The sequence below is a fragment of the Schistocerca cancellata genome, chromosome 4 (genome assembly GCF_023864275.1).
Source record: "Schistocerca cancellata isolate TAMUIC-IGC-003103 chromosome 4, iqSchCanc2.1, whole genome shotgun sequence".
NCBI lineage: Eukaryota > Metazoa > Arthropoda > Insecta > Orthoptera > Acrididae > Schistocerca > Schistocerca cancellata.
The window spans coordinates 427,204,482-427,220,751 of NC_064629.1; the positions used below are offsets into that span (position 1 = coordinate 427,204,482).

Sequence of the window (16,270 nt, forward strand, 5' to 3'; positions counted from 1 at the left end):
TACTCATATGTTAGTGTTACTGACTTTTAAAACTTATCACTTGGTTTGATACGGAATGATAGTCATATTGCAATGTACGGTTGACTGTAAATTTTGATAGACAGTTATGCCTTCTAATACAACTCACACTACTGGATCTGAAGTAAGGCAATTCTGCTGTCATAAGCAATGATTAATGAGTGCACTGAGGAGTGCTGTGCTCTGACCTAAGTAAGCAACCAGCAGAAGTGACGTATGGAACCTCCTTAGGGTGTGCCTATGCTGACATCTCCCATTCTTTTCTCAGTCAGACAGTGTGTTTCCGTCATGACATACCAACTTTGACATGGAACCTCATTCTTCAGACACCACCACATTTTTTCTCCTGTATGTCTAACGAATTTCACCCTACAGTTTCATTTTCACTGAGCTCAATGTTTATAATGAAGTATCGCCTGAACTCTGTTACACAATCATATAATTTTGCAGATACATCCAGTCCTGTATGTGGCTGATGGCATCTCGTGGTCGTGCGGTAGCGTTCTCGCTTCCCACGCCCGGGTTCCCGGGTTCGATTCCCGGCGGGGTCAGGGATTTTCTCTGCCTCGTGATGGCTGGGTGTTGTGAGCTGTCCTTGGTTAGTTAGGTTTAAGTAGTTCTAAGTTCTAGGGGACTGATGACCATAGCTGTTAAGTCCCATAGTGCTCAGAGCCATTTGAACCATTTTTTTGTGGCTGATGTCTGCAAAACATGTTGTGAATAGAGTTAGTAATAAAGAAGTAATAAATTAAAAGTCATGCTTCATGCGGCAGGTTTACTGCATGAACAGCAAATATGTAGTAAGCAATAAAAAATTTTCTGTTTCATCATTTTGTGGGGGTTGTAAACGTGAAAACATACTGTAAAGGCTTGAAATTATGTGAAAAAATTTTTGCAAGTTTTTTAAATGCTCTCATCTCAAATACTGGATGAATAAAGTATGGGTATTTGCACATCATGAACTACACCGCTTTTCCACCCCCACCTCCACTGCCGCTCCTTTGATTAGTAGGTGGTTCATAGTCCCACAGCAATTCTTTCCAGATGGTAAATGAAAAGTGTACCACGTTTTGTTGAAGTTGGTCCCCTGGTTTAGGAGGAAATGTGGAACGCACATACATATACAAGGTGTTACAAAAAGGTACGGGCAAACTTTCAGGAAACATTCCTCACACGCAAAGAAAGAAAATATGTTATGTGGACATGTGTCCAGAAACACTTACTTTCCATGTTAGAGCTCATTTTACTACTTCTCTTCAAATCACATTAATCATGGAATAGAAACACACAGCAACAGAACGTACCAGCGTGACTTCAAACACTTTGTTACAGAAAAAGTTCAAAATATCCTCCGTTAGCGAGGATACATGCATCCACCCTCCATCGCATGAAATCCCTGATGCAGCCCTGGAGAACGGCGTATTGTATCACAGCCATCCACAATACGAGCACGAAGAGTCTCTACATTTGGTACCGGGGTTGCGTAGACAAGAGCTTTCAAATGCCCCCATAAATGAACATCAAGAGGGTTGAGGTCAGGAGAGCGAGGAGGCCATGGAATTGGTCCGCCTCTACCAATCCATCGGTCACCGAATCTGTTGTTGAGAAGAGTACGAACACTTCGACTGAAATGTGCAGGAGCTCCATCGTGCATGAACCACATCTTGTGTCATACTTGAAAAGGCACATGTTCCAGCAGCACAGGTAGACTATCCCATATGAAAACATGATAACGTGCTCCATTGAGCATAGGTGGAAGAACATGGGGCCCAATCAAGACATCACCAACAATGCCTGCCCAAACGTTCACAGAAAATCTGTGTTGATGACGTGATTGCACAATTGTGTGCGGATTCTCGTCAGCCCACACATGTTGCATGTGAAAATTTACAATTTGATCACGTTGGAATGAAGCCTCATCCGTAAAGAGAACATTTGCACTGAAATGAGGATTGACACATTGTTTGGTGAACCTGTGGAGGCCAATCAGCTGCTGATAGTGCCTGCACATGCTGTACATGGTACGGAAACAACTGGTTCTCCTGTAGCACTCTCCATACAGTGACATGGTCAATGTTACCTTGTACATCAGCAACTTCTCTGACGCTGACATTAGGGTAATCGTCAACTGCACAAAGAACTGCCTCGTCCATTGCAGGTGTCCTTGTCGTTATAGGTCTTCCCCAGTTGCAAGTCATAGGCTGGAATGTTCCGTGCTCCCTAAGACGCCGATCAATTGCTTCGAACGTCTTCCTGTCGGGACACCTTCGTTCTGGAAATCTGTCTTGATACAAACGTACCGTGCCACGGCTATTGGCCCATGCTAATCCATACATCAAATGGGCATCTGCCAACTCTGCATTTGTAAGCATTGCACTGACTGCAAAACCACGTTCCTGATGAACACTAACTTGTTGATGCTATGTACTGATGTGCTTGATGCTAGTACTGTAGAGCAATGAGTTGCATGTCAGCACAAGCACCGAAGTCAACATTACCTTCCTTCAATTGGGCCAACTGGCGGTGAATCGAGTAAGTACAGTACATACTGACGAAACTAAAATGAGCTCTAACATGGAAATTAAGCATTTCCGGACACATGTCCACATAACATCTCTTCTTTATTTGTGTGTGAGGAATGTTTCCTGAAAGTTTGGCTGTACCTTTTTGTAACACCCTGTACACACTGAGGTGGAAAAAGACATGGGATTGTGACATACACATATTCAGATGGCAGTAGTACTGTGTACACAACTTATAAAAGGACAGTGCATTGGTGGAGCTATCATTTGTTCTCAGGTGATGCATGTGAAATGTTTTCTGACATGATTATGGCCATGTGATGGGGATTAGCAGACTTTGAATGTAGAATGATAGTTGGAGCTAGAAGCATGGGACATTCCATTTTTAAATCATTAAGGAATTCAATATTCTGAGATCCACGATGTCAAGATTGTGCTGAGAATACCAAATTTCAGGCATTACTACTCACCATAGATAATGCACTGGCTGATGGCCTTAGCTTAATGACCAAGAGTACTGACTTTTCATAGAGTTGTCAGTGCTAAAAGACCAGCAAAAGTGCGTAAAATAACCTCAGAAATCAATGTGGGACATATGATGAACATGTTCGTTAAGACAATACAGCAAAATTTGGCATTAATAGGCTATGGCAGTAAACCTTTGCTACTAGCACAACATTGCCTGCAGTGCCTCTCAAGGGCTCATAATCAATCGGTTGTACCCTAGACAGCTAGAAAATCATTGCCTGGTCAGATGCAATCTGATTTCAGTTGGTGAGAGATAATAGTAGGGTTCAAGGGTAGTGCAGGCCCCACAAAGCTTTGGACCAAAGTTGTCAACAAGGCACTGTGCAAGCTGGTGGTGGCTCCATAATGACATGATCTCTGTTTACATGGAATGGACTGGGTCCTCTGGTTCAACTGAACTGAGCATTGACTGGAAACAGTTATTTTCAGCTACTTGGAGACCATTTGAAGCCATTCATGGACTTCACATTTCCGAACAACGATGTGATGTCACTGGGCCATAATTGTTCGCGACTGGTTTGAAGAACATTATGGACAATTTGAGTGAATGATTTGGTTACCTTGATTGCCCAACATGAATCCCACTGCACATTTATGGGACTTAATCGAGAAATAACTTTGTGCACAACATCCCCCATTGGCAACTTTTTCAATTATGGATGGCTATAGTATTAGAATGGATCAACATTTCTGCAGGGGATGTCCAACGACTTGTTGGGTCCATGCCACATTGAGTTTCTGCACTACACTGGGCAAAAGGAGGTACGACATGATATTAGGAGGTATCCCATGACTTTTGTTACCTCAATGTACGTACATCCATTTTTATATATGTATGGATTATTGGCTTTATCACACAATCCATTTCTATAAAATCCATGTTGACTTATGGCATAAAAATTACTGCTGAAGTACTCATTAATTATTTGAGTTGTATATTACACTGAAACTGTCTGACAAAATACACACACACACACACACACACACACACACACACACACACACACGAAAATATATGGGATGTGCATCTTGATGGACATTTACATCATTGTCTTACATTTTGAGAAACTGCGTTGTGCTATCTCTGCTGACTTCAGATGGACTGTAATGCTTTAACTTTGAGTATTTACTGAAAGATACACAATGACAACAGCAAATTTCAAAGTAAGTTAAGACCTGCTGAGGCTGTTATTGTTTATATTAAGAAGACTGTTGAGAATAATTAATAGACCAGGTAGGAATGTTATACAAGCAGAAACTATGGCATAATGCATACATTATCCTTCAGAAATACAATACAGAACTTTATTTGACAGACTTCAGAAGTTTACATTTGATACTGTTTCACAACAAACTCCAGCTTCGGTATATTATTATCTAATGAGATCTTTCATGAGAACTTATAATTGTTTTAGTTCATTGAAAGATTGTGTAGGCAGAAATTCCATTCATTTTTAGGTGCAGTGACACAATATGAAATTGTCTCAACCAAAACGATACTGATTTGGATTTTGTGCTGTTTGTTTCTGCACTGATGGTTTCTGAAGTCCCAGCTTTGAAGGCCTCACTGGCTTCAGTCGAAGATTTGCCTGATTTTTGCTGGAAAAAAAAAATTATGATTAATACAAGGATTTTACTTTCAGCTAAGAAGAAAATAAGTGTATAGAATACATTGACATAAAATCAGAGCTAGCTGTATCCATTTGCTTGCCTGAGTATCTTATACATCAAGTGGTGCACACACCTACCATTTCTTTCCCTTGATTCATTCCTGTATTAGAACTCAATTTTTTTCAGTACCTGTGATAAAAGAAGCATTTCAATTACCTGCATATTTAATTTGCCTCTTGTTACAGTGATGATTGCCATTTAAAATTTGAGAAATCGCCCTGAGATTTCTGTTGTTTTAAAACGCCAAGAGGAATTTGAAGACACATAATTATAGATTATGGGAAGAAGCAGACCAAGTCTATCTGCACTAGTTTCACAGTGTCTTTTTTATGGTCTTGCTTGATTATGGGTGTGTTATAAGTGGATGTACCAGACCATTGCATCTGAAGATATAGGATGTAATCCAGCATGAGGTAAACAGATTAGATTGGACATTGAGAACTAATTTGATTCCAGTCCTCAACTACAGATATTCAGACAAGTACACAGAGTGTACTCGTACTGAATGCACATGCAAACTGTAGCATTGCTTGTCCTTCCATATAACATCCACTCAGTAGTTATTTGTAAGCAAAGGTGATGGTGGGGTTAATTCATAAATCATTATTTTAGAGATGTGTGTGGTGAATATTTTGTTTAAACCAAGGCTAGTGTAAGGGCCTATCTTAAGTACTTAGGAGACCCAGAAAAATTTTAGATTTAAAAAAATTAGAAAGAGAAGAGCCTTTTAGATCAGGAACACACTTTCATGTCTAATATGCCAATGAATGCGAATCTAGATTAACCTTATTGTGTTTTGAGGCCCTACCTGCCTAATGAACTTACAGTTTTTAGTGCAGTCCTGAAAGCTGTTAGGCAAGGGACATGTGACTGATAGAAAATATTTTTAGGGGTATCCAGCAGATAAAATGGTTCAGAACACACAATTGCATTCTTCTGCTCTAACAGTAAGGAAACTGGGTGTCATTGCATATTATAAACTCCAGCACACATACATGCAGCTAAGAAAGGCTGTGGTTGTTACAGACTTCAGCAATGTGCCAGTACCCTGCAGCAGTGTCATGCATCAGTATAAGGAAGAATGGTCATAAGTAAGGTTAAACCTGCTACAGCCCCTGGAATGAGCTATAAATGGCTGTGGCATTCCTTCTTTCAGTCACTGAGAAGGGCCAAAGTAGCTTTGGCATTTGTTTGTAGGACATTTACCTGTGACACATGGATCTTGATTGCACTTGGAAAACCAATCAAGTTTGTGGTGCCTGTCGCAAACACTGGGGATGTCAGACTTACAGGACTGGCCCTTTTTCCTAAAAATAGTGTGTCCAGTCATTTTTAGGTAAAATGTGTTGTAGGCAAACCAACATGGATTGAATGGTGAACTTTAAATTGCCTGGAAGCTGCTGGAAAATGGATAAAATGAGACCAACATGGGAATTTAAAAGAAAATGTGGTACGACATTATTAATGTTGAATAGAGTACTGGCATTTTTGTGAAAAAAATTTTTTTTATCTTGTGCCAATGCCAATAGAATCATATAAAAGCTTTTCCTGGCAATGTGCCATACTACTCATAGTACAGCTGAAGTGAGTGGAAGCTATTGATACTAAGAAACATAACTTGTGTTGTCTCACTCATAGTGCCATTATTCATGTGGAACAAAAAGTGTTTCAGCTGTATATTGTCAGAGCTTTCTATGGCAGTCTTAATTGTGTTCCGAGATGGCATATTATAACAAAGGGGCATTTGATATGCTTATGACACTCTGAGAGTACAAGAATTACTAACAAGCAGAGGTGATTTATGCAGAGAGATATTGAGATTGTGCATGCCAACAGTACTGTAGACATGGCTTTCCACTCATAAACACAAAGAATTTCTGGTAATATTCAGGTATGTGTGGCAACCATAACAAGCCACTAACATAATGTGCTGGATACGATGGAAGTGCAGAGATGCCTTCTGCAATAAATTTTGACCTACATCTTTTTATACAAAGAATAGTGCAGGATTTCAGAGATAGCAGAAGTTCTGTGTGGAGAAATCTACATGATGATGGTCCACATCCATAACACATTTATACTCATCAGACATTAAGTAAAAATTATTTCCAGTCTAGAATTATATTCTGCAGCTGATTTCTAGATCAGGTTCCCATTTGTCATGCTGAAGTGGAATATATTTTCTCCATTTTACACCACTTCCATACAATGTAAAGATCATTATTCAGTTTGACATTATCAATTTGACACATTTTACCTGAAAGAAATCCCCCCTCTCTCCCCCCCCCCCCCCCCCCCCCCCACCAAAAAAAAGGGGGCAATAGTGTAGGTCTAAATTACCCTGAATGTTAAACTGTCATTTACTTCTTTAGTACTTTTAAGACTGAACTAGGATGAGTAGCAATAAATAAGAGGAATTTAACAAAATATTACAGTATGAGTGTTCATATGCAAAGTATCCTAAAAGCACTCACCAAGCAGTGACATTTTCAACGCCAACACATTCTCCAAATTCATCACTAAATGCGTAGCCATCAGCACATCGCTGTAGACGAGGCTTTCCATTCACACATACAAAGAATCTCTGGCAGTCTTCAGGGCTGCGATAGAAACGTATGTCTTCACTGCCAATTGCTTCCTCTGGACACCGGAAACCAAGAAAAGCTAAGAAAGAAAGAAAAGCTGTTGTTAAATAATAACTGGTGACAGTACAGGATAAGAAGTCTCAATAAACTTTCTAATATGTAGGTTTATTGACAGATAATTACTTTCTCATTCATGTCTGCAAAAATTGCAGTCCTGTTGAGGATTATTATAAAAAACTAAGATCATGCTACATGTGATGAATGTTATTAAAACAAAATTAGGACTTACAAATCTTCCAAAATCTGCCATAAGAGCTTTTGCATCTTAATATGACTGAATCAGAGAGACAGATCTGCTCACAGGTATTTCCCACAGGTATTTACTGTGACCAAGAGTTACTGGTAGTAACTGTCAAATTGGAACTAATGCTGTAGGTTCTGAGTGAATGTATCCTAGTCTGTAACACATCTGGTAATTGGCTGGGAAATCTAAACAATGTGGAACACTGCATTTTTTTCATGTGACGTAGAATCATCACTGTTTAACAACAATAACACTCCCCAACAACTGTGAGACAACCTTTTGTGTTTAGTGTGGGCACAATTAATGGCAACAGCAGTTACCTGCTACACTTACTGGTCATATTTCTCAACAAAGAGAGGTGTTTCCAGTTCATGGATTATGTTTGCAGTTGGAGAAGGAAAAATATTTTAGCATTTAGTATGTTGTTGCCAAACCCTTTGGGTGAAGAGACCATAAAATTTTACTAGAGGTTACGAAAGTAATGACTCCTACATAGTGTGACCAATGTCTCATCTCAATTGTAGATCACAAAAAACCACACTGAGAAATTTCCCCATAGGTATAAAAATAACTTTAGACTAGGCTTCATACTATATGTATATAGGTTTATGTTGGATAAAATTAAGTGATAAATTATCTGAAAAATGTGTTGATGGATTTCTACAGTGTTGCAATTTTTCCTGTGACACAAGCAATACTAATTGAGGGACCCATATTTGACTAAACCACACAAGATTATGGTATTTTCTAACCAGTCCTACAGTTGGTTCCTGCAAATATTTTGAATTCCATTCCTACACAGACCTACATTATAGACATAGAAAAACTCATTTTACACTATTACAAACCATTGATAATGACTGACAAATACCAGATGTAACACACTTCTGTACAGAATATGAGCACTTTCACTTCCTTTCTATATACCTGCCTACTGCTTAGTGCCTCTTCTCCTTGGTAAGAAGGGACCTGTTCTCATATACCCATTAAAATGAAAACAATTTTTTGATGAGCAGAAGAAACTACTTAACTCAGTTCACTTTTCATTCAGAAATAACTCTCATTGTATTAGCCAATTGACAATATAGTAATATATTTTTACAGGAAATATCAATAAAATACTTAGTCTACAATATGAGTAATAACATTATAATTTACTCCCAATTTGCAAACATCAAGCAAAAGCATTTTCAAGGAGTTTAGTCATTTTACAGAAACATTTCAGTTCATTGTCTTTATAGTGGCATATAAGTTCCAGATGAGCTGTAATACAGCCAATTTTTGTGAAAGATATTAAAATAAGTTACTCATAGGCATTGTGTTTTTCTTTGGAGTTTATAGAGGAATTATGTGACCACCTGTCAAAAGTCTGATTAACCACCTTTCACAGTGCAGACCACTGTGAGACATGCGGGAAGAGAGTCAAAGAGATTCTGCAAGGTACTGATAGGGATGTGGAGTCCTGCAGACTCCAATGCCATTGGGAAGATGATCTAGGTTTCTTGGGTGAGGATACGTAGCATCAACAGCCCAATTGAGGTCGTCCCACAGATTCTCAATTGGATTTAAATCTGGGGAGTTTGGTGGACAGAGGAATATGGTATACTCTTCCTGGTGCTCTTCAAACCTTGGACATACATTGAAAATTGTGTAACCGGTTGCATTGTCCTGCTGGTAGACACCATCGTGCCGAGGAAAAACAAGCTGCATGTACGAGTGGACATGGTCCCCAAGGATAGATACATACTTGTATCAATCCATTGTGCCTTCCAGAATGGTGAGATTACTCAGGGAATGCCCTCTGGCCTGGACCCTTCTGATGATTTTTGTGGGGTATTTGCTTTCAGACATTTATGCCAACAGCCACCTGTCCAATGGAGCATAAAACATGATTCATCTGAAAAGGTAACTTATCGTCACTTAGTGGCCATCCAGTTGAAGTACTGGCATGCAAATTCTAACCTTCATCACAGATGAACAGCAGTCAGCATGGATGCAAGTACAAGGCGCCTGCTGTGGAGGTCTACACTCGACAACATTCACTGAACGGTCATTGAGGAGACACTGTTGGTAGACCCTTGGTTCATCTGGGTGGTCAGTTGCTCTATTGTTGCACATATATTTGTGTGTACACACCTCTGTAGCTGTCGTTCACCCCCGTATCTGTGGGCCTTGGTGCACCACAGTTGCCTTGGTGCCGGTTTTGGATAGCACCATTTTGTCACACATGGTATAGTTTAACCATGGCAGTGTGCAACCTGTTTAAAATTTAGCTGTGGCAGAAGTGCTTTCACCCTCAGCTCAAAAGCCAATGAGCACGCCCTTTTGGACGTCAGATAAATCACTCCGTTTATGCACAACTACTGCACTGCTTTCCGTGTGCCCCAAGACACTTTATATGCCCTCCACTGCTAGTGCTGCCACCTACATGTTGATGCTGATCATAGGCAGCACTCACGTTAATGTGACTGAACAATGCATATATCTCCTGCAAACATTTTAACTTGTTGTCTGGCTGCTCCCTGTATTGAAAAATAAACTGGGAGCATATCTTTTTTGTCACTATTTCTATAAATTAAGTCTAGAATTTCTAATCCCTGCTAATTTTGTAGTGAATAACATTCTTCACAAAATAAATCAACCACTTTTTCTGGACATCAGTAAATTTAAGGATGCTTATGTAAATTCAAAGTTGCACAGTAAATGAATAGTTTTCAAAGTATTGTCTTCTGTGCTGTCAATAAGATTTTGCGGTTTCAAGTATGGGCCGAGTAAAGCTAATGACTCTGATTCATATCATAGATGTAAAATAACTTTGTTGTTTTTAATGCAGAATACAAAGAACTTTTGTAATAGCTGCTTCTCTATACTGATGTTTTCCATAACCTACTCCACACAGGAGATAATTACTCTTTATGCTGGAATTTGGAGTACACAATCTGTAACTGAAAGAGTGAGAAAATAAGTAGATGGAACTGATAAGAGAAATTGTAGGAACTCAGCATAAATCACTTGATATTAATGTGAGCTATTTCAGAGAGTTCCACACCACACAGTCCACAGTAGCACAGTTATCCAGAGGACATATTTTCACATCTATCAGTTATTGTCAAGCACTGCTGACAGAGTCTAGATCATGGCACAGTCCAAATCTATGGAGCAGTGTTGTACTCCAAGTCCAGCAGTAGTGATCATGAGAAGATGATGGCTGACTGTAGCTGATGATGATCTGCTTGCAGTGGCTGCCCAAAAGGAAACTGATTTCTGCCTGGTCTGTGGCCAGCTATTTTGCCATATTCTTAGTTTCCAAGGTGGCTGACTTGCATGGCTGGTAGTGATGTGGTGTAGCTACTGAAGGAGTCACTAAACCTTCAATATCTGTGGTCTTCATTGATATATCTTCATCCAATATTGACAAAGATATGAAACATTACATCAAATATGATGCCTCCCTAATGTTCACTCATTGAAACATAGAGGAATGTAATATAAATGACTGAATTTGCCAACATGAAATTCAAATTGTCACCATAAAATACCTGGAGTTACAATAATGTCAGTTTGTAGACCACCAACAGTAAGACTGATGAGACCTCCCCTACCAGCTCTTAAGACAGGAAAAAACCCAAGTCATAGATGGCAGAGTGAAACAGTTCCAGATACAAACACTATTACAACTGACAGTTCCAGTCTACCAATTCCACACACAAGAAATGTCTTGCCTGATTTTCCACACAATCAGCATCAGCAAGTTATACTTAAAATTGGAAGTCAATTGCCCCTCATTAAATATGTTATTTTAGAAAGGCACCTGAGAGTGTAAAAAAAAAAAAAAAAAAGAAGAGTTAGACTGGATAACATCAACAGTAAAAAATTATAACCACTTTCTACTATTCAACCACAATGTTACTGCACTTGGCCATTACAGGAAACTCATGGTGACATTACAGTAAACAAGTACAGAGATGACTGTGGAAAATGCATCACACTGTCAATGCTTTCAGGTCAGTTGTGCATATAGTATCAACCACGATCACATGCTTATTCACAACAAGCTGACCAAAGCACTCTCACTAGCAGATGCAATAGTATTATGGTCAACTAATAGGTGCCACAATTGCTGCGGCAAAAAATAAATATTCCACACTGCTATAGAGAGGTGCACACACCTTGTTGGAAGATACAGAAAATCTCCAGAAGGAATATTTACAGACAAGTAACCCAGACATAGGAAAATAGATACAGCAGGTAATAAATGAGTCTTGGAAAGCTAGCTGTAAAAAAATAACAGAAAATATAAACTTTGTTTCTTCTGTGACAATTGCGGACAGCAATGTCAATATTAAGCCAAGCACCTAATGTTACTCCATCTGAGTTAACTCACCATAACAGAAACCATACAGAGAATGTCTCACTTGGTCCACATTTAAAAAAAAAGACATTTTAGAAAGACTTAGAAGATATGTGCAAAGAACTAAAGGAAGCTGCAAATCTTAGCTCCAGCTCAAGCTGAAACTGAGGAAGGGTGCAGAAAACAATAGAATTTATCCTGAATTTACTAAATGTCTGGACCTGTAAGTTACAAAATAGTCCACATTTCTACTCTCACAATCCCACTGCCAGCAAAATCCCACAACAATTTAAAATATCTCAGCCACTAGCAGTTATAAAACCAGTGAAACCAAGCAATTGCACCTTTGCATTGCTCAGTATATGCTATTACTATCAGAAGGGTTACTTTACAACAGAATATAGATGATTATTGACATCATAGAACTCCTGGAAAAAGCTGGGTTCAGATGAAAATGAAATAGTTGTGAGCAAGTCTCAGCTGTGATTTCATTTTTTAAAATAGACTTTCAAAGAGGCCAGAAAATGCCTGTCACATTTATTGATTTAACTGCTGTATGGATAGATGGACCAGGTAGTGATAGTGGGAGGGGTTGGAAACAGTCTTGGGTGGGGCTGGGCATGTGACACAGGTAATGACCTGGATAAGATTGCTACTCCAACTCAGATTACTAATGTTGCTTTGTACAGCCATTCTGGCATTTTAATCAACCCCATCATGACAGCGCTGTGAGGCGAGTTAATATGTGACTTGAGAGGAAGCTAATGACTGCTGACAAAGCACACATTTCACTGGTGCCAGTTGAGGGTATCTATAGGTCCAGCTATACTAGACATGGACTACATCAAAATAGGATTCAGAATAGCTCTTTACCATTAAAAATGTGTGGGTGCATATGCAGAAGTAAATACAATGTATGAGGAAATGGGAGCTGTATCATCATGTGAAGAAGAGGCAGAGTCTTTTAACAGAATTTTACTACAAACAATACGGCAAAGTGCCAAAGAGTGTCATCAGGCAGGCTAAAACAGTGCATTACACCAAGAGAATAGAAAGCTCTTTGTTGTAACTGTGACCGGAATGGTCGCAGGGTGATGTGACAGAAAGTGTGGCAGGACCCACGGAGCGGCCCGCGAGCAACAACATAAATGGAAAAGGACGGACACGACCAATGAAGTACCTAACAAACAACAGAAAATCGAAACAGCAGAATCACAAGAAAACCAGATCCACTCGTACACAGAACAAGAAAGTAAATACACTGTCTAAGGCAAGGCCATATGTCCAGAGACGCACGCAAGATTAGACTGGCTGGCTGAGCGAGAGGCAGGTGCTTAAATACATGTTCGGGGGGTGCCAATATTGGCCACTGGGACCACTTGTTCCACTGTGGTGCCCTCAAACTAAATCTGGCCAGGAGGCACGCGCTGCCATGGCTTGCGGTGCGATGGTGCAGAGACCCCTAGGGGTCTTTCACCTCCATGCCATCTGGTGCGGATTCAAATTCCGCAGCGTGCGGTACCAGACTTTCATAATAAAATTAAAACTTTATGGTCAATTGTGAAAGAGATATCAGGACATAATAGAGGTGCTTAACATATTATACCCCTCTTGTGTGAGAATTACACTGCTAGTGCTTCGTCAGAATTGTGCCAAATATTTAATAATCACTCCTTGTCAATAGACAGCAAGTTAAATCAAAATTTTGTTGGTACAGGTAAATATTTAAAACACTTGAAATCTGGTGATCTGAGACAACCATATTGCATAAAGCTGCAGGAAACAAGCAAAAATAAAAGCAAATCAATTATTACAACACTGAAGTGTAAAGATTCGCATCGGCATTATCAAGTAGGATTGTGATGATCAGTGTGCCATACATTACTGCTGTACTCAGTTCCTGGCTGTGGTCAGTTTCCTGAGAGATAGAAATACTCATTAGTGAAGCCAGTTTATGAAAAGAGTGAAATAAATAACAGACAATTACCAACCAATTTCTTTGTTAACATCGTTTTCAAAAGTTTTTGAGAAAGCAATGTAGAAGAGAGTAGTGGCACAGCTCAGTACTCATGCTTTTCTTTCAAACTCACAGTGTGACTTCAGGAAGGGTGTATCTACAGAAAATGTTATTTATGCTTTTATTTGTGAGGCACTAGTGGTGCTAAATAATAGGTTAAGAACAAGAGGTATTTTCTTTGGTTTAAATAAAGTCTTTCATTGCATGGACCATACAACAATTTTGTGAAAGTTGGAACATTATGGGATTATGGAAAAGATTCAACAATGATTCACTTCAAATCTGGAAAGTAAGAAGCACAAAGTTGTCCTCCATTTTCAACAAATAGCGAAGAGGTTTGAATCTGACTGGATTCATGTAATTTGGCAGGCGCCATAGGATTCTGCTCTGAGTGCATTGCTTTTCATTGTATATTTCAATGTCTTGCCACTAAATATGAGAGAAGACACAAGAATTGTTATCTCTGCAAATGAAATAATTGTTATTGTGAAAGACGTTGAGTGTAATATAAATGATGTAGTTAATAGGGTAGTCACTAACCTCAGCACATGGCTTTCAGAGAACGCATTAATGCTTAAATGTAACAAAACACTATGCATATAGTTTCTGACTTGGAACTCTTGTAAAAGGAGAATTTTATTGTTGGAAGGTGGTGAAACAATCAGTGAAGTAGACCATTTTAAATTGTTATGACTGAGGGTATATGGGAGGCTTCCTTGGGAGTAACAAGCAATGGAAAATCCAGGATGGAATAACAATAATATCAAAAGGGTAGATTGCTACTCACCACATTAAGGAGGTGTTGAGAGGTAGACAGGCACAGTAGTGCCTGGAGACAACAGTGGCCATATATGTGTGTGTGTGTGGGTGGTGGTTGGGGGGGGGGTTGGGTGTGTTTTGTTTTGTTTGCACCTGATGGAGGACTTAAGCTGATACCTAATCATTTCTAGCAGTATTTTTCAATGTACCTGTCTGCCACTCAGTGCCCCCTGTATGTGGTGAGTAGCAATCTATCCTTTTCATTTCCTTGCCAGTATTATATTCAAGATCTTGCACAGAAAATGAATGCTGCTATTTTCACTATGAGAATGATCTCTTCTGTCTCCAACTCTGAAACATGAATGCTTGTTTACTTTCCTTATTTTCACTCTGTTATCTCATGTGGTGTTATATATGGGAACAACTCTGAGCACTCAGCAAGAATATCCTTAGCTCAGAAGCAAACAGTCAGACTGATCTTGATGTCAGTTCATGAACTTTGTGTAGGCCATTTTTCAGATGCCTTGGTATTCTAACTCTGCTGTACCTGTACATACATTCCACATGGGATTTTATTGTTGACAATATTGACTCATTCAGAAGAAACTGCAACATTCATTCAGTGAACACTAGATACAAAAATAATATACACTCAGATAACAATTCGCCAAGCATTGTGCAGAAAGGTGTGCACTATTAAGAAGGTTTCATTTTCACAGACCTGAAAAAAATGAGTGGTAAACCGTAAGTATTCAAATCTAAGTTGAAATTTTTCCTTGTGGCACACTCCTTCAATTCTACACAGGAGCTCCTCACTGCATTTGCAAAATTTTCTGTGTAATATGTTATTTAATCTTGTACACCTTGTTTTTTCATGTTTTTATTAGTTCTTTAATTCTGTGTTGATAAATTTGCTAATCAGCCTTTGGTAAAGTATGTACTTATTCACTGCATGACAAAGTAGCGTTAGGTTTTAGGGTCCATGGAACCAGAAAATAAATAAATAACTGCAGAAGTTAAAATAAACCATACACTGTGCTAAGATCACTCAACTATTGTAGACTGTGTTTGAAATCACTAGTTCACAAACACAGTATGAAAACTTTCCAATAACTCATATAAAATAAAAATTTCTGTGCCTCAATGGTTGGTGTTGGTATGCCTTTTGTTCAACTTATTCACCAGTGACTTGTTGGTAACAATATCTCAAAAGTTTTGCTTGTCAGATTATACTGCTCTAGTAACATAAAGAAAATCTTTTGAAGAAGAAGAAAAAGAAGAAGATTCACAGAGTATCTAGATTTGCTACATAAATATTAGAAACAGTGGAGACTGTATCTCAACACCAGTAAAATGGAGGGGTGCATATCCTGCCTAAATAACAAGCTTACCAACATTAAACTTTATACTGACTTTCACAGAGCACAGTTAAACCAAATACTCAATATCCAGGTGTAATGCCTGATCACTCTCTCACATTGCAGACTCATCTTGAAATAACCAAACGACAAATTG

General features: G+C 39.0%; 2 protein-coding genes across 2 annotated transcripts in view; one reads left to right on the forward strand and one right to left on the reverse strand.

The window, feature by feature from the left end:
• The window catches only part of LOC126183684 (zinc finger protein 84-like), a 294,009-nt gene that overhangs the window by 84,809 nt on the left and 192,930 nt on the right, over window positions 1-16,270 (forward strand). The gene's annotated exons all lie outside the window — the stretch shown is intronic.
• Window positions 4,352-16,270, reverse strand: part of LOC126183687 (protein obstructor-E-like) — a 98,621-nt gene continuing 86,702 nt past the window's right edge. Inside the window, exons 4-5 of the mRNA XM_049925868.1 lie at window positions 7,214-7,403; window positions 4,352-4,667 (exon numbers count right to left, since the gene is read on the reverse strand). Coding sequence (XP_049781825.1) covers window positions 4,553-4,667; window positions 7,214-7,403 — 305 coding nt within the window. The 3' untranslated portion in view covers window positions 4,352-4,552. The remainder of the gene's footprint in view (window positions 4,668-7,213; window positions 7,404-16,270) is intronic.